At 42.2% G+C, this 18,656-nt stretch overlaps 1 protein-coding gene across 1 annotated transcript; it reads left to right on the forward strand.

Moving 5' to 3' along the window:
- Nucleotides 1-1,488: 1,488 nt before the first annotated feature.
- On the forward strand, nucleotides 1,489-18,353 carry DDX47 (DEAD-box helicase 47). Its single transcript, XM_036252456.1, has 12 exons — nucleotides 1,489-1,623; nucleotides 2,315-2,408; nucleotides 8,804-8,992; nucleotides 9,230-9,301; nucleotides 10,420-10,538; nucleotides 11,412-11,483; nucleotides 11,623-11,739; nucleotides 12,290-12,436; nucleotides 13,703-13,840; nucleotides 15,349-15,419; nucleotides 16,107-16,236; nucleotides 17,789-18,353. The coding sequence occupies exons 1-12, from the start codon at nucleotides 1,537-1,539 to the stop codon at nucleotides 17,918-17,920; spliced, it is 1,368 nt and encodes a 455-aa protein (XP_036108349.1). The 5' UTR covers nucleotides 1,489-1,536; the 3' UTR covers nucleotides 17,921-18,353.
- Nucleotides 18,354-18,656: the final 303 nt, after the last annotated feature.

An 18,656-nucleotide genomic window follows, 5' to 3' on the forward strand; every position in this document is an offset into this window, starting at 1 on the left:
CTCAAAGATGGAAACAACTTCACTCTCTTAAGAAACAAGCAGCACACTATGCTGTACACCTGAAACGAATATAAAATAATATTGAATGTTAACTGCATGGACACCAGATTGCTTCCAACTGCCCACCTCCAAAATACTGCTGTGAGGAATCCCCTGGCACCGTGTGAGAACCTGCATGCTGGGCCACGGGTACGTTTGCCGGGCACAGGGCATGCAATACTTAATTTGCCTCAGTACTGGTGGATTGCTTTCCAGAACAGCCTCACCGGCTGCACTCCCTCACGGTCTCCGAATTTGTTGTTCCCTCAGTCTGAAATCATGGTTCCACCAGCTCTTGAAGGGACTTCCTCCTGCTCATCAGTGAGGTCTCAGCTTAAATATCACTGCCTCCGAGAGGCCTTCCTCAATCTTGCAGTAATCCCCACAACCCACCCTCCCTAGGCTACTCTCTCTCATTTTTATTTCCATTTGTTACATCATAGTTATTTTCACAAGTTGAAAGGATCTACGATCACTTATTTATTATCTCTCTTCTCCATGAGGTAGGGAACAAAGTCCTTGTTACTAAGCATCTAGCATAGCTCTAGCATATGGTAGGCACTCAACAAATATTTTATTTTATTTAAAAAAAAATTTTTTTTTTATCCTCACCCGAGGACATTTTTCCATTTTTTGTACAGATAGAGTGGGAGGGAGAGAGAGGAAGAGAGAGAGAGAGAGAAACATCGACGTGAAAGGGACACATTGAGTGGCTGCCATTCACACGACCAACCAGGGCCGGGGACAAAATGCGACCGAGGTACATGCCCTTAGCAGGAACCGAACCCAGGTCTCTCTAGACCGCAGGCCGACGCTCTAACCGCTGAGCCAAGTCGGCCAGGGCACTCAACAAATATTTTAATAAAGAAATGAAATAATACTGATAATAGTCCTGTGTTGTCAACCTGTTTAAAACTCTATGGCTAGAAAAGTAAGGAACATAGAGGTGGAAAAAGCTTTTTAAAAGGGACCTGAAGCCCTGGCCAGTTTGGTTCAGTGGTTAGAGCGTCAGCCTGCGGTCTGGAGAGACCCGGGTTCGGTTCCCGCTAAGGGCGGGTACTTCGGTTGCAGTTTGTCCCCGGCCCTGGTTGGTCGTGTGGGTGGCAGCCACTTGATGTGTCCCTTCACGTCGATGTTTCTCTCTCTCTCTCCCTTCCTCTCTCTCCCTCCCACTCTATCTGTACAAAAAATGGAAAAATATCCTCCGGTGAGGATAAAAAAAAAAAAAAAAGAAAGAAAAAGGGACCTGAAGGGCACATTGGAGGCCTTGGTCATCAGCCTCTCTGCCCTCAGCTCAATTCCACAAGCCCACACGCTTATATCCATTCCTAACTTTTTCACTAAGTTTCCCTGAAGCCCCACCCTCCTGGTCGGCCGGTGCAAAGCCCGAGAAGCCCGCAAGGGGGCGCCCAGAACACGCAGTCTAGGGAGAACCATGACTACATTTACCAGCATCCCCCGCGCGCCGCCGACCCACTTCCGGAGCCGCCGGACGACATGGAGGCGCCGGAGGAGCAAGATTCTCCAACTGAAGCGCCCCAGTCGGCGGTGGAGGAGGAGGAAACGAAAACATTTAAAGACTTGGTGAGGGTGGATGACTGTGGTTTCTCTGTACTGCTGGCGCCAGGCGCAGGCAGAGAGCAGTCGCCTCAGGTCCCGGCTGGTGCAGTGCTGCGCCGCGGGGCCTGGCTCAGGTGTGCCCGGAATTTGCGACGCCGGGGTTCGGACGCGCGCCCTTCCCCTCGGGGTGTGGGTCGGCGGGGTGGGGGTCGGCGAGGGGGGTGGGTGGGGCGGCCGCGCTGGGCTCTGCGAGCCCCGGTTTGCCCTTTCCCCCCTTGTAGTGGGGCGACGTTTGTGTCTGTCCTGGAGGTGGCACATGCGGCGAATCGGCTTTAAAAAAAAAATATCTTGGGCTTTGGAACAAGATGAACCAGGTTTGAATTCTGACCCAGTCTGTCGCCGGAGGCAAGTTGTTACCTCCCTGTGGCGCACTTTCCACACCTGTACACCGGGGGGTACCGCATAGATTATTAGCATTGCATGAAGTTAGTACCCGCAAAGGACGTGGCCTTGCCCCGGGCAGCGGGACGCGCTCCTAGTCCAGCTCGGGTCACCGCCACGCAAGACGAGCGGACCGAGCAGGCGCGGTGGGCGCCCGGAGTCGGCGGAAGCTGCGCGCGCGCCTCGCCCGCAGCGGGGCCCTGGCCGTCGACTGATTGGCAGGGAGGCCGGTGCGGGTTGTTCTTCACTGAAGTGTGTGTTTCTGACTTCAAAGGGTGTGACGGATGTGTTGTGTGAAGCTTGTGACCAGTTGGGATGGACGAAGCCCACCAAAATCCAGATCGAAGCTATTCCTTTGGCCTTACAAGGTAGGTTAAAATGAAAAATGTGGCCTGGTACAGATTCAGTGTGAACTTACCCTCAGTTAAATAGTAAACACTTTTGAGAACTGTTGCTTGCATACTTCAAGTGATATAAAAATATGGGCACGAGAGATACAAGGTTGGTGGCTTATGGGCTTTTGAAAAAGTTATCAGGTTTCACTGAGCTAGCTTACTTCAAAAAACAAAAAAAGAAATCTGATTTTTAAAAAGTTTCGCCTGAGGATATGTTTTCTACTGAGAGAGAGAGGAAGGGGGAGGGAGGGAGGGAGGGAAGGAAGGGAAAGAAGGAGGGGCAGAGAGAGAAAGAGCAAGAGAGAGAGAGAAAGAGAGAAAGAAAAAGAAAAAACAAAAACATTGATGTGACCATGCCCCGGCCAGGGAGTGAACCTGCAGCTTGGGTATGTGCCCTGACTACGAATCGAACCTGGGACCCATCAGTGCATGGGACCAACTGACTGAGCCATACTGGCGAGGGCTGAGGTTACTTTCTATGAGGATTTAGTGTCTGCAGCAGATGCTGACTTAAAATGTACTAACGAGAAACTTGTTAGAAATCGTGAATAAGTGCAGATTTACATAAGGATGCCTGGAATCTGTGTTAGTATCTAGAGGTGTTAAGAGCCCTTGCTGTTAAGACATACATACCAGATTTGCAGAAGAGTGGCTGAGACAGACTAACAGAATGAACTTTAATAGGAATAGAGGTGGAGTCCTGTGCTCTCACATTGAGATTTCTCTCTCTCTCCCTTCCTCTCTCTAAAGACTCAATAAAAACACATTTAAAAAAAAAAGAACTGAACTAGTGCCCTGGCCAGTTTGGTTCAGCAGTTAGAGCGTTGGCCCGCAGACTGAGGGGTCTCGGATTTGATCCCAGTCAAGGGCATATACCTGGGTTGCAGGTTCAATCCCTGGCCCTGGTTGGGGTTGTTCAGGAAGCAACCAATCAATGTGTCTTTCCCCCTCCCTCCCTTCCACTCTATATAAAACAGTTAATGCAAAAGTAGTATCTTTGGGTGAGGATTAACAACAATAAAAAAAGAATTGAACTAGTACTAGAGAGAATAGTACTTTGCACTGTTTAGAACTATGATGTTAGAATACTATGCTTAGTTCTGGGGTCCAGTTTTCAGCGACCAGCTGAGTGGCAGTGAATGTGGGAGAGGATCAAGAATAGTCACAAATAGTTAAAGGAACTGAGTGCGGGTGATCTGGAGAAGAGTAATATTAGACGGTAGGATATGATAATTGGCTTTGATGATTTGAAGAGCTGTCATGTGGAAAAAGAATTAGACTTATTCTCTGAAATTCCATTTGCTCATTCCATAAATAGTTACTAAGTGTATCTGATACAAGTATAAAGCAAAAGGAGTTAAGGTTCTGCCTTCTTCAAGAGGCATTTATAAATTTATTACAAGATGAACAGGAACATAAGAAAATTCAAAGTGCTCTGAGGGAGTAGAATAGATTACTTCTGATTGAAATAGAGAAAATTTGTTTTTTTGTTTTTTTGGCTGGGGAATTTGGAAAGACATTTGAGTCGAGTCTTGAAGACGGAAGGAGTTAGACATTTAGACATGATAGGAGGGGAGGACTTCTAGGCATAGGGAACAACATGGAAAAATGCCCATTTGCTTAACAGAGATTGGTGGGAAAGATTTAGTAAGGTGATTGCAGCCCAGTCATGAAGGGCTGGAATGCTGGGTAAAGGAATTTGGCTTTTGTAACATAGTCAGTGGAGCAGCTTTGGAGATTATTTTTTAGCAGAAGAATGAAATCCTTGGAGTTATATTCTCAGAAGATTAATCTCAGTTGTGTAAGATAGTTTAGAGACGAGAGTCTGTAGGCTGGGAGATCAATTAGGAGGCTGTTGCAATAGTTTTGGCAATAAATTACGAGTAGGGTAGTGGTAGTGAGAACGCAAAAGAGAAAATGATAGAAAAAGCACCATCATTTTACAACTAGTTTGTTGCAGTGTAAGGCAAGGGGTGGGGAAACCTCAGCCTATTGCAGGGTTTCTAGCCTATGTGTTTAGGATATATTATTGGTGTACCACTTATATAAACACCAAACACAAGAGGAAAAATAACTTCAGGAAAAGTGAGTTAGGTAGGAAATAATTTCAGATATCAAGGAGATTGAGATGACTAAAGCACAGTTGGAATAGAGGGATTTGAGCTTGATTAAGAGGCCAAGACTGGATATAGGCATCATGTCCGGAGAGGTGGTCGCTGAAACTGAAAATGGTGAGGTTCCTGGATGAGGCCGAGAGACGATAGAAGAAATGGCGGCTCAGTAGAGGGCTGTGAATCATGAGTACAGTTTCACACACATTAGGTCAGGGAGAGTGTTTCAAGGAGGGGATAGTAAACACTCTCCACTTGTTTAGAGAAGCTAGGAGGACAAGACTATAAAGGCCATTTTGGGGAAGAAGCCTCAGCAGTGCCAGAGTGGCTTTCATGTGACAGAAAGAAGGGTAGGTATGTTAACTTTTTCTTCTTACCCTATGACACAGGTGGGAAGAATGAAGCAAAATCAGGTGGTGGTAATAATTCTAAAATTATTCATAACATTTCCAGTCCAAAAGTTTGTATTTAATGCAGAGAAAATATGAGTTAATGAGAGATGACTGAGAACTGAGTGATGTGATTGAAGTTACACCATGGAAAATGTGTTTATTCTTGTTCTTGAACTTGTCTCACTTTAATGAGTAGTTTACAAATGCTTCATTTGAATCTCTAGAGTCAGGCCCTTAGAAAATGATTTAAATACTCTAACAAAGGTTTTCTCTTTTCTTCTATTAACTTTAAATTTAATTTGAGCACTAATGAGGGTGTCAGTTTTTACTCTTACAGAACCCTGGGTACCTCCATTGTTCTTAAACCTTATAACAATCCTGAAAGGGCCCTGGCCACTTTGGCTCAGCGGTTAGAGCGTCAGCCTATGGTCCAGAGAGACCCGGGTTCGGTTTCTGCTAAGGGCATGTACTTCTGTTACAGTTTGTCCCCGGCCCTGGTTGGGTTGTGTGGGTGGCACCCGATCGATGTGTCCCTTTCATGTCAATGTTTCTCTCTCTCTCTCTCCCTCCCGCTCTATGTGAATAAAAACTAGAAAAATGTCCTCGGGTGAGGATAAAATAAATAAATAAATAAATAAACAATCCTGAAAGGTAGGAATTATTATTTTATTGGTGAAATTGAGGCTTGCAGGGTTGAGTACCTTAGCTAGAGTCACGTAACTAATTATTGAATATAGATTCTTTTGGCTGAAGAGCCTGGGTTCTTGGCCCTATATCACAGAGTTTTACAATGGAGAGAGCAAAATCTTTTGGTGGTTTTTGAAGATGCTTTCCTTTCCATCTGTTAATGTATTAAATTTATTTCTGTTTCAGAGATCACTAAGAGTCCTCTAGGAATTTCAGACAGGTTTTTGAATGGTTGCCATATACCAAGCACTTGTGTTAGGTGCTGGCAATATGGCAGGTTACTATGTATTTATTCTGCTCTTTTATTTATTTATTTTTATCCTCACCTGAGGACAGTTTTTCATTTTTTGTTTAGATAGAGTGGGAGGGAGAGAGAGGGAGAGAGAGAGAGAGAGAAACATCGACATGAAAGGGTCACATCAAGTGGCTGCCACCCCCACGACCAACCAGGGCCAGGGACAAACTGCAACCGAGGTACATGTTCTTAGTGGGAACCGAACCCGGGTCTCTCTGGACCACAGGCCGACGCTCTGACCGCTGAACCAAACCGGCCAGGGCTTTATTCTGCTCTTAATGGAGCTTGTGCATTCAATGTATTTTACACTGAGAAGACTTAGGTGTTGTGAGAGGAAGAAAGGAGACAATAGAGAAATATTTTACGAATTGTACAAACAATATTACTCTGAGGGGAGCATGAATAAACTGAAAGCAGTGCAAATGTCACCTGGTGGCCGTGGACATTGCTCACAGCCACATGTGGGTGACTTAAGCTCCTTTATATCCTCACATCTTTTCTATTTAAAAAAAAGTTTTTTTTTTAAATCCTCACTTGATATGTTTATTGATTTTAGAGAGAGGGGAAGGGGAAAGAGAGAAAGAGACATCGATGTGAGGGAGAAACATTGATGGATCCCTCCCCCCTTCCTATATGTGCCACAACCAGGGATTGAACACACAACCTAGGTATGTGCCCTGACCAGGGATCAAACCTACGAACTTTTGGTATATGGGATGACACTCCAACCAACTGAGCCACACTGGACAGGGCCTTAAAATTTTTTTTCTGAAAATTTAAGGTTTCTCTTGACAAAAAGGAGGACAGATCCTAGTATTGTTTTTTTGTCTTTGTGTTTCTGAGGCATGTTGTACACAGGCAGCAAGGGAAGACACCCCCAAGAGTTTGGAATAAAAAGCTCTGGGAGATCTTAGTTCACACATACGTGGGGGCTGTTGTCAGCTATCCAACAACCAAGGAGAATGTGAAAATTGGTGGATGAGTGCAAAATTTGTTTCTGTAACCTTCACAAAGTTACTCCATTGTCTGATCTGACCACTAATTCATGTCTGTGCATATACTTTTGTATGAAAAACATTGATATTAACAGAAGGGTAAAGGGTAGGATTCACTACAATACACTGATCTGGTGTGGCGTATCCTAGTTCAAGTGATTGTGATGTCATGCAATGGGGATTGAAAAGTCCGTTCTATTTGGTGTCAGCCATTCTCCTTTCTTGAAGCTTCCTTTTTAATTTCAGGTCAACATTGTCTTCTTGTGTCCTTTTAGCAGTTCGCTATTCTCAGTTTCTTGTTAATTCTGTCTTCATTGTCTTTTTATGTCACTCAAACACTACTACAATTTCATATCTAGTTCTGAAGCTCTAACTCTATCTGTGTCAGTGAGTCTCAGCCAGTGCTCGTGAGAATCCCCTTTGAAACTTAAAACAACAGAGATTTCTGGACTCCAACCTAGATCTGAATCAGAGTTTCCAGGTGTGGGACCCAGACATATATAGTTATAAAAACCTCCTAGGTTATTCTGCTGTGTCTGCCCCTGGGGGAGCACCACTACTAAATTGTTCATAGCTCCCCTATCTGTATTTCTTTTTTAAAAAAACATTCTAATTTTAGAACATGTGCTGCCAAAGCAAGCATCACACCTGTATTTCTAACCCAAGCAAGTATGTCCAGCTGGTTTTTAGATATGTTACTCTGAGCTTCCTGCAGGAACCTCAGGTTCCCAGTGTCCAAACCAGAGTTATTGTTTTCCTCACCAGAACCAACTTTTCTGTAGCCCCTATCTCAATCTATGGCCTCTGAGTTTCCCAATCTAGAAACCTGTGTTTACATTTCCTATTGGTACACTCTGAATCTCACTTGTTCCCATCCTCACTGCCTTGCCTCAGTTGAGGTCACCATCATAACTCCCCTTACTGAGCTCTCATTTTCCTGTGTGTTCCCCATTCTGGGAGTTTGGGCCGTTTAGATGGGAAGGAACAGAGTCATGTTCAGGTTACTTCAGGGAGAAGGGGTTTATTATAGGGTTAATGTCTAGGTAAGGAAACCTCGGCAGTTACATACACAGTCAAGGAACGGTGCAAACAACAACTGTGGAGGTCACTGCTCAACAGGAAGCACTCCCATGGGCACTGTTCTAGTGGTTTGGGGTTGGAGGTAATTTCCAAATCTTATCAATGGGTTGATTGGTGATAACAAACCATGGGGACCTGTTCTTAAGGAATTACTCATGACATTCTTCTCTCAGAAGTGACCTGGGCTGTTGAGCTCCTTGACTCCTCCCTGTGCTGTCAGGCCTAGTTTATCTTTCTGAGGAATAACTTTGGTCATGGTATTCCCTGCTTCAAATCCTTCTGGTCTTCTCTCTAATAGGAAGACATCAGAACTCTTTAGCAGGGCTTATGAGTTTCCTTTCTAGCTTTATTCTCCCCTTTCCCCCTTAGATTTCTGTGTTCCAGCCACATTGTACATCCCACTCTCCCTGTGCATGCTGTGTGTTTTAAAGCTTTCATCCTCTCATCATACATCATGTGGGAATTCCTTCCTTTCCTTCTGTGCTCACTTCCAGGTTTAATTTAGCCAGTCCCTCTTTTAGCCTTTCCTGACTCTTTAGGGCAGTAAGTTACTTCCTCCTTTGTGTTCTCACTGTATTTTGCAGGGACTTATGTTAACGCCCTTATCACATTATAATGTGTCTGTATATCTCATCCCCGGATTTTGAGCTTATCTAGAACAGAGACCATGTCTTCTGTCTATTCAACCTTCCTCTGCCCCAATTCCTTATATATTTATTCAGTGTCTACTTTGTGCTCAGCATTGTGTCATTGTAGAAAGTATGGGAAAATGCAGAGACAATTTTCTTTCTTTCTTTTTCTCCCCTAGGTCGTGATATCATTGGCCTGGCAGAAACTGGCTCTGGAAAAACAGGGGCCTTCGCTTTGCCCATTCTGAATGCGCTGCTGGAGACTCCCCAGCGTTTGTTTGCTTTAGTTCTCACCCCAACCCGAGAGCTGGCCTTTCAGATTTCAGAGCAGTTTGAAGCCCTGGGGTCTTCTATTGGAGTGCAGACTGGTAAGTGTCTAAGAGGAAAGGAGTCTTAGGGTTTCTTCACTAATGGAGAATGAGTGTGAAAGCAGAATGGAAGGAAGTATAATTAGCATAAGCTTATTGATGGAAAAGCTGATTTGGTATTTTAGCTTTGGGGAAAGTTGTAAGTTTAAGTAGAAATCTAGCATTGGCTTTAAAGGATGATCAATGAATTATGGAAAAATTTAAGGATCTTTTCTATGTTTTTTTTTTCCCCTGTAGCTGTGATTGTAGGTGGAATTGACTCAATGTCCCAGTCTCTGGCCCTGGCAAAAAAGCCACATGTAGTAATAGGTGAGTAGTTGCCAAAGGTAAGAGACATTGACAGTGATGAATCGGAGAAGACTACCAATGTTGGGTGTAACTTATTTGTGGAAATGTTAGCACTGAATGCAGATGTCAGTTTTTGAGTTTGGTTAGGAAAGAATTCAGAGCCAAGAACTCTAGCACAAGAGGAAGTTCATTTGGCAAGCAAAGCAAAGTACACTTGAAAGGAAGAATTGAGCAGGCTGCTTAGAGAACTGCCCTGGGTTATTGGCAAGGGCTCCTTTTAGCTCCTTCTTTAAGCTGACCTATTGGGGCCTGTCCGTTCTCATCTCCTATTCTTGTATGGGAGTCATATGAACCTATTCTCCAGTCCCTTGTTCCTCCTCTAAGGGGGTCTAAACCACATGACTAATGACATGGTAGGGGGGAAAGGTCACCCTGGGGGCAAGGTCCTAGCCTATAATAGTTGATTCTCTAGTTTTGCCCCTTGCTAAGCACCTGGGACTTTCTGCCCTGGTGACATTCTGTACATTGCTGCACGTTTCAAGCCTGTCTAACTGCCTGCTCTATCAGAAAGACTTTGGAGAATGGATTTTTGTAACTCTCTTTAATTTTTTTTTTATCCTCACCCGAGGACACTTTTCCATTTTTTGTTCAGATAGAGCGGGAGGGAGAGAGAGGAAGAGAGAGAGAGAGAGAAACATCGATGTGAAGGGACACATCGAATGGCTGCCACCCGCACGACCAACCAGGGCCGGGGACAAACTGCAACTGAGATACATGCCCTTAGCAGGAACCGAACCCGGCCTGTACCGCAGGCCGACGCTCTAACCGCTGAGCCAAACCGGCCAGGGCCTCTTTAATTTTTTAATATCTGAAATTATGGGGGAGGAGGAAGGGCTTGTTAACTTTTATTTTGTCCTTTTTTAAAAAAAATACTGTTTTTAGAGAGGAAGGGAGAGATAGAGACATCACTTTGTTGTTGTACTTATTTGTGCATTCGTCAGTGGATTCTTGTTTGTGCCTTGAGTGGGGATGGAACCCTTAACCTTGGAGTATCGATGGTGCTCTAAACAACTGAGCTATCCAGACAGGGCTGTCCTTGTTCTTAAACATTGCTCTTTCTCCTCGACCTTTCTTGGTAGCAACTCCTGGTCGACTGATTGATCACTTGGAAAACACAAAAGGTTTCAACTTAAGAGCTCTCAAATACTTAGTCATGGATGAAGCAGACCGAATATTGAATATGGATTTTGAGACAGAGGTAAGCTCTCAATTTATTTCCTCCTCTTAGGGCATCTCAAGTGCCCTGTTTCAAAATTTGGTTCATTGCACACCTGCTTTATGTGAAGTGCTGCATCATTATCATCTAATTTAAACACCTCTGCTGCCTTTTTATTTTTTATTTCTTTATTTTTATTTTTTGTTGTTAATTCTCACCTGAGAATATTTTTCCATTGGTTCTTAGAGTGGGGAGTGGGCAGTGGGAGAGAGAGAAACATCCATGTTAGAGAGACACATCAATTGGTTGCCTCCTGCATGGGCCCTGACCAGGGCTGGGGATAGAACCTGGAACCCAGGTACGTGCCCTTGACCAAGAATCAAACCCACAGCCTCTTGGTGCATGGGCTGATGCTCTGACCACTGAGCAACACCGGCCAGGGTGCCTTTTTCATTCTTGGTGCTTTTCTCATTCTTGGTGCCTCAGCATCCTCTTTAGAATATAGTCGGACTCCAGTTTTAGAGATGAAGAATATCAAAACCTGATTTTCTTTTCCATTTCATTTGAGTTAGGTCTCTTTCATACAACTTGAAATCTTTTTTTTTGATGACCTACTCATCAAAGCTTTTTTATTTAATACCTACTATTGACTTTTCTCTTAGATTAGTTCTAATTTACTAATTTAAATTATTCTTTTTCTCCAAATCACATTTTTTTTTTTTTGATAGTATCTGGTATGGTATCACATAGTAAATATTTCATAAATTTTAGCTGGATTTAATTGAATTTTTGAGTCCCCAACTCTCACAGTGCTGTATTTAGTTTGTTACTCTATTCTCTGTCTCCTTCACAAAGAATATTTGCAGATGTCTAGTCTAAATGTTATATTGGTATCTTTTCCTATTTATGCCTTAGGTTGACAAGATTCTCAAAGTGATTCCCCGAGATCGGAAAACATTTCTCTTCTCTGCTACCATGACCAAGAAGGTGAAATTTTCTGGGACTTCTCATTTCTTCTTTATAAGAATTGATAAATGCAAACAGCAATAACAATAACAATAGTAAGAATAGAAAGAGCATTTGGGAATCATTGTGCATTCCAGGTTTTTTTTTTCCCCCTCTTTAGGTGCAAAAACTTCAGCGAGCAGCGCTGAAGAATCCTGTAAAATGTGCTGTTTCCTCAAAATACCAGACGGTTGAGAAATTACAGCAATATTATATTTTTATTCCCTCTAAATTCAAGGTAAGTGTTTACTTTGATCATTTCTGCCTCTCCCTCTCCTTCCTCACTAAAGCATCTGAAAATGTGTCGACTCTTGAGTAGCTAAGAGCTGTGTTACAGATTGGAGTTCTTTCTGTTTGCTTTAGAGAGCATGCTGTGGTTATACTTATCATTGCTCAGGTCAAACATTCCAGGAATTCACAACATACTAAATAAACCACAGCAATGAAATCATGATATAATTTTATCCTTACCCCATCCTTGAGGTAGTTTGTGTCTGTGTGCTTATTATGTGGCTTTTTTATAGTCCAGGGACCCCGTGTTGTGCTTTGTTGTGAGGACATTTTCTGGTTGCTGAGTACAGATCTCCCTGTGCTTGGCCCAGGCTGTATGTGAAATTCGTGGTTCACAGAGCTGATAATGGTGGTTGAGGAGTGTAACGCTGGCAGCTGGGGGTCTGTATGATTGAGACGCAACTATAAACTTAGTCTTTTATATAATTTATATGCCCAGGCCCCCATCCTTTTCTTCCAGGTTCAATTACATGTGTTGTTTTGGGTTTGTGACTTAGGATACCTACCTGGTTTATATTCTAAATGAATTGGCTGGAAACTCCTTTATGATATTCTGCAGCACTTGTAACAATACTCAGAGGACAGCTTTGCTACTCCGAAATCTTGGATTCACTGCCATCCCTCTCCATGGACAGATGAGTCAGGTAAAGATTCCAGCATCATCAGTGATGAACTGTTGACATGAGAAAGATAAACCTTATAACAATAGATTTATACAGTAACACATGACATTAATGCATCTTCCCATGATTGTTTGATTTTATGGGCTTTGAAGTGCTGCTCTGAGTGCTGGCTTCCTCCTTTGAGGATAGTGAGAGACTCAGATTAGAGTATTCTATAGGTAGTTGTCGGGTATGGAAGCAGTTGAGTTGATTTGTTCAGCCCTAGTGGTAATAGTGATTCTCTGGTATCGAAGGTTTTTTTTTAATCGTCACCTGAGGATATTTTTCTATTTATCTTCAGATAGAGTAGGAGGGAAAGAGAGGGAAAGAATGGGGGAGAGAGAGAAACATTGACATGAGAGGGACACATTGACTGATTGCCTTCCGCACAACCCCAACCAAGGCCACAACAGAGGTACATGCACTTGACCAGAATCTGCCTGGGACTCATAGATCTGCGGGCTGACGCTCTACTGCTGAGCCAAACTGGCCAGGGCTAGTATCTAAGGATTTTTAATAAAGTATTTCCTAGTTATCTCTATCATGTTAAAAAATTCTTATTTCAGCCCTGGCTGGTTTGGCTCAGCGGTTAGAGCATCCGCCTGCGGTCCGGAGAGACCTGGGTTCGGTTCCCGCTAAGGGCATGTACCTCGATTGCAGTTTGTCCCCGGCCCTGGTTGGTCGTGCGGGTGGCAGCCACTCGATGTGTCTGTTTCTCTCTCTCTCTCTCTTCCTCTCTCTCCCTCCCACTCTATCTGTGCAAAAAAATGGAAAAATGTCCTCGGGTGAGGATAAAAAAAAAAAAAATTCTTATTTCATGTTAGTATTTTCCAGCCTTAGTCTTAAATATTTTTTTTGTTGCTTCATGTTTTCTTTTGACCCGTGAAGTCCAACCTGGACTTAGAGTAGCAGTTCTCAACCTATAGGTCGCGACCCTTTTGGGGGTCTAATGACCCTTTCACAGGGGTCACCTAAGACTATTGGAAAACACGTATTTCCGATGGCGATTCATAACAGTAGCAAAATTACAGTTATGAAGTAGCAACGAAAATAATTTTATGGGTTGGGGGTCACCACAGCATGAGGAACTGTATTAAAGGGTTGCAGCATTAGGAAGGTTGAGAACCACTGACTTAGAAGGAAATATTCTTTTAAATATTTCTGTCTTGTGTTTAGTGTGTCTAGTTGGTATGTCTTAGATTCCAAGAGTCCTTAAATTATTTGCATTTCTTTTTATCACTATTTCAGAGCAAGCGCCTAGGATCTCTTAATAAGTTTAAGGCAAAGGCTCGTTCCATTCTTCTTGCAACTGATGTTGCAAGCCGAGGTTTGGACATACCTCATGTGGATGTAGTTGTCAACTTTGACATTCCTACCCATTCTAAGGTGAGTCGTGTTGCTGACCTGACTTTCTAGTCTCAAAGTGTATTTTTTTTAATTGAGGTGTAATTCACATGTAATATTATATTAGTTTCAGGTGTACAACATAAAGATTTGATATTTGTGTGTATTGCAAAGTGATCATCACTATAAGTCAAGTTAACATTCGTCACCTCACATAGTAACAAATTTTTTTTCTTGTGATAAGAACTTTTAAGATCTCTCTTAACAACGTTCAGATATGCATTACAGTATTAACTATTAACTATAATCACCATGTTATACATTACATTCCCATGATTTATTTATTTTATAGCTGGAAATTTGTACCTTTTGGTACCTTTACCCATTTCACTCCCCTACCCTCCACACCTCGATCTCTGGCTAACACCAAATGTGTTCTCTGTCTGTGAGCTCAGTGTTTTGTTTCTGTTTTAGATTTCACATATAGATTAAGGTAAGGTGGTATTTGTTCTTTTTCTGATTTATTTCACTTAACATAATGCCCTCAAGATCCATCTGTGTTATCACAAGTGGCAAGATTTAATTTTTTTTTTTATGGCTGAATAATATTGTATCCAAAGTATATTTCTTAATGAAATGTTTACTGTTTTCCTTAGTTACAGTGTGGGGTTTGTGTTTCTTTTTTGGGTCCATGATGAAAGTATCAAAAACCGGGAAAGCTCCTGCTTTATTCATTTGTATTACTTTGCACATGCCCACAGATATAATATTAATAAATGTGAATGGAGGTGGCCAAAGAGGGATATTAGATGTGCATAGCCAGAGGGGCAGATGCAACATACGATTGTTGTCAGTCTCGTGTCTTTAGAAGTGACAGCTGGTGGTTCTTAGTGTATCTCAAGGTTTATCACCTTGGCGCTATTAATATTTGGAGCCAGTGACTTCTTTGCTGTGGGAGCTGTGCTTTGTATTGTAGGATGCTTAGCAGCATTCTTGGCCTCTAATTGTGACAAACAGATATGTTTTCAGATTTCCCAAATGTCCCCTGAGGAGGACAAAATTGCCCCTGGTTGAGAACATTTGGTATCTCTTGGTTGTGTGACTGCTGTAGACAAGGTGCTGTCTCATTTGATTTTCACAATAACTGAGTTAGGGCTGTCTTTCTATCCCTGTTTTCTAGATAAGAAACCAAAGTTGAGAGGTTATGTGACTTGTAGACCGCTATGTAGCTGGTAGGCGGCAAAACCAGAGCTGTGACCCAGGTCTGCCTCTAGAACCAGTGCTGTTTTTCTCTACACCAAGTTAACGTGCTTTGTGACTATGTAGATATGCATTGTAGATTTGTCTTTCTATAAAGAAGGGAAAAGGCTCAATTTTGTGCTGCGAGGAGAATATAAAAGGTGAAATAGGTATATCTTAAATACTTTAATTGGTTTTTAATGTTTCAGCACAAATGTATTTTCTTTCAAAGGTTTGCAGTAAGACTATACTTACAATAGCCTTTTTTTATATTCCACATAACTCAAATGTATTTACTCTTCTTGTTTCAGGATTACATCCATCGAGTGGGTCGAACAGCTCGAGCTGGCCGCTCTGGAAAGGCTGTTACTTTTGTCACACAGTAAGTGAGTCGACATTAGGGGCAGAGCAGTGTAGAGAAAAGAGCAGAACTCTGAAGCTGGCTGACTTGGAACCTGACTACCAGTTACTATAATAATGACTTAATTCTTGTATTCCATTTTCATCATTTGTAAAATGGAAATAATACCTGCCTTTGGAAAATCTGAAAATACCTGTTTGTCACAATGTCACCTGTGGGTAGAGGGCAGGAATGCTGCCAAGCATCCTACAGTACAAAGGACAGCCCCCACAACAAAGAATTTACTGGCCCCAAATGTTAATAGTGCAGGATTTTAATGAAGATTGGAGATGTAGATGTACAAGGTCTCATACATAATTTGACATATAGAAGAGGGAAAAAAACCCTGTTATTTCTTTAACTGCTAGAGCTAGAGAGCAGTGACTTTCCCCTCAACTCAAAGAATTAGAATAACTATTTCTGATTTTGTTTTTAAAGGAACAAATTTTATATACACAGTGCTTTTTGGGGAGTAAAGACTCTTGGGGGATTTTCTAATGGGCTGTGCACAGATGATTGCATTTAGTCAGTATTCTGGAAAGGAACAGTGGATTCAGTATGGTTTAACACTGTGGCTCCTGTTGCATCGTGTGGTGCAATGTATATTTTGGAACGGGCTGACATTTGCATTGTCAGTCCACCAAAGCCATGCTGGTTTTCCTTCCTCAGGTACGACGTGGAACTCTTCCAGCGCATAGAGCACTTAATTGGGAAGAAACTGCCTGTCTTTCCAACACAGGATGATGAGGTTATGATGCTGACAGAACGTGTGACTGAAGCCCAAAGATTTGCCCGAATGGTATGCAACTTATTTTTTTTTACCAACTTCTTTGCAAATGGTATTAACTGTGTGCTAGACACTGTGTTGTATTTGTATTAATCCTCATAATAAACTGTAGGAACTGGGTAATATTTTATTCCAAATTTAAGGTGAGCATGCTGAACTTTTTACACTTAGTCTGATCACAACGACCACATTCTCAGCCACTGTTCATGTTTCACGTGTGGCAGGAAAACCTTTGGACTTGAGATCAGAGGGCCCAGCTGTGAGCTTGGGCAGTGTGCCTGATTTCTCAGAAGCAGTTCCTCACCAAGCTGTTTCTGTACAATTTAGGGAATAATACTTACCTTGGATACCTTACAGGGTTTTACGATAATAGCTAATATAAACTGCACAGTTACTAATAGTAGCAGTACTAGTAGTAGTAGATATGAGAAAATCTAAAGGAGAATCCTTGCAAGTATTATCTGCTCCCTGGAGTTCCAGTCTGAGGTAGAGAGGAACTTCACCCATAGGGTGCCTTATGAGTAGCTGAAGTGTGGATTTGTTTTTGTTTTTCTTCCAACATGAAATTCTTTGTTTGGTATTTTTATTTACATGTGCATTGGGGGAAAGAATTCAGAAAATACAGAGAAGATTCAAATAGTAAATGTAACATATAAGCCCCCCATAGAGAACCATAGGTAACCTTTGGCTGTTTTTCTTTTTTAGCCATAATTAGACTTTATATAATTGTATATGATTAACCTTTTTCAGTTTCAAAAACTATAGAGCCATGTGTCATTTCTTTATGACTACAAAGAATTCTGTTACTTCCTGGCTGGTTTGGCTCAGCGGTTAGAGCGTTGGCCTGCGGTCCAGAGAGACCCAGGTTCGGTTCCCGCTAAGGGCACGTTCCTATGTGCAGTTTGTCCCCGGCCCTGGTTGGCTCATGCGGTGGCAACCACTCGATGTGTCCCTTTCACGTCGATGTATCTCTCTCTCTCTCTCCCTCCCACTCTATCTGAACAAAATATGGAAAAACGTCCTCGGGTGAGGATTAAAAAAAAAAAAATTCTGTTATGAATATGTAACACAATTTACATTGGTGTGTATTTATGCTTTTCCTAAGTTTTTGTATTTTGACTAGCACTGGGTTGAACATCCTAGTATGTACAGCTTTGCGTACTTGTCTTGTTTCCTTAGAATAATTCTTAGCAGTAGAACTGTTGGGCTGAGGAATATACACAGTTACAATTTGAATTCACATGGAATGCTGTATTGCCCTATAGAAAAGCTATAGCAGTTTATACTGTCAATGAAAGTATATGTGAATGTCCTCACATCTTGACCAGTACTAGGTAATACCATTCTCTTAAATCTTTGCTAGTCAGCCATGTGAAGATAATAACTTATTGTTTTAATTTTCATGTCTTTGATTACTAATAAGGTTAACATTTTTGTATATTGGGATTTTGGTTTTATTCCCTTGCTAATGTGAGGTTTTAGGAAGTTACTTAGTGTTTGATTTTAAGGAGGGGAGACCGGTAACAGTAACTTATTTTCAGTCCTATCCTTTGTTTTCTTGCAGGAGTTGAGGGAGCATGGAGAAAAGAAGAAACGCACACGGGAGGATGCTGGGGACAATGATGATACGGAGGGTGCTATTGGTGTCAGGAACAAGGTGGCAGGAGGGAAAATGAAGAAACGGAAAGGCCGTTAATCTCTTTTGTAAAGACCTGAGTTCTGCTTTTTGTTTGTGAAAGGGAATTGAAGAAGAGAAAGAAACCTCCTCCAACAGAGTTCTCCAGACTGAACTCTGTCAGAGTAATGTCTGGAATCTGCTCAGCTACTTCAGTACTTACTCCCTTTCTGTGTCGGAGCGTCATTACTGCAGTGTTTGTACTGTGCTGGTGTCGAGGTTGTTACTGCTCTTCCACTCGGCTCCTTGCTCATGACACGAGTGGAACGTGCTCTTCTGTCACTTCACACAGACCTTTTGCTTTTCTTAGCTGCAGTCATGGAAGAGGTTGATGAAGAACTAGACCTGTAATTGTGAAGAAGCTTCTGTATCTATAAAATGGTGATCCCTAAGCAATCTCAGCTTGTGCTTTGTTAGACCTAATGTGAAATAATTAAATATTATTTTTTTAAAATGGAAACTTCTTGAAGACCTTTATAGGTTAAAGGACTTTATAGGTTTAAGTAAGATCTTACTCATAGGTAAGAAACTAACAGTGGTGGTTATATGGCAAATTCATTGGCTGTCCTTCATTTAAGTTAAACATTATTTATGACTTTTATTTATTTATTTTATTTTTTATTTTTTTTTATCCTCACCCGAGGATATTTTTCCATTTTTTGTACAGCTAGAGTGGGAGGGAGAGAGGAAGGGAGAGAGAGAGAGAAACATCGACGTGAAGGGACACATCGAGTGGCTGCCACCCACTCGACCAACC

The sequence above is a fragment of the Molossus molossus genome, unplaced genomic scaffold (assembly GCF_014108415.1).
Source record: "Molossus molossus isolate mMolMol1 unplaced genomic scaffold, mMolMol1.p scaffold_m16_p_10, whole genome shotgun sequence".
In the NCBI taxonomy this organism is placed as follows: domain Eukaryota; kingdom Metazoa; phylum Chordata; class Mammalia; order Chiroptera; family Molossidae; genus Molossus; species Molossus molossus.

Bases quoted from the DNA above. Each gene is read 5' to 3' on its own strand.
- DDX47 (XM_036252456.1), top strand. From the start codon at position 1,537: ATGGAGGCGCCGGAGGAGCAAGATTCTCCAACTGAAGCGCCCCAGTCG. The intron at 11,484-11,622 runs GTGAAATTTTCT...CCCCCTCTTTAG, and splicing joins CTGCTACCATGACCAAGAAG to GTGCAAAAACTTCAGCGAGC. The intron at 15,420-16,106 runs GTAAGTGAGTCG...TTCCTTCCTCAG, and splicing joins GCTGTTACTTTTGTCACACA to GTACGACGTGGAACTCTTCC.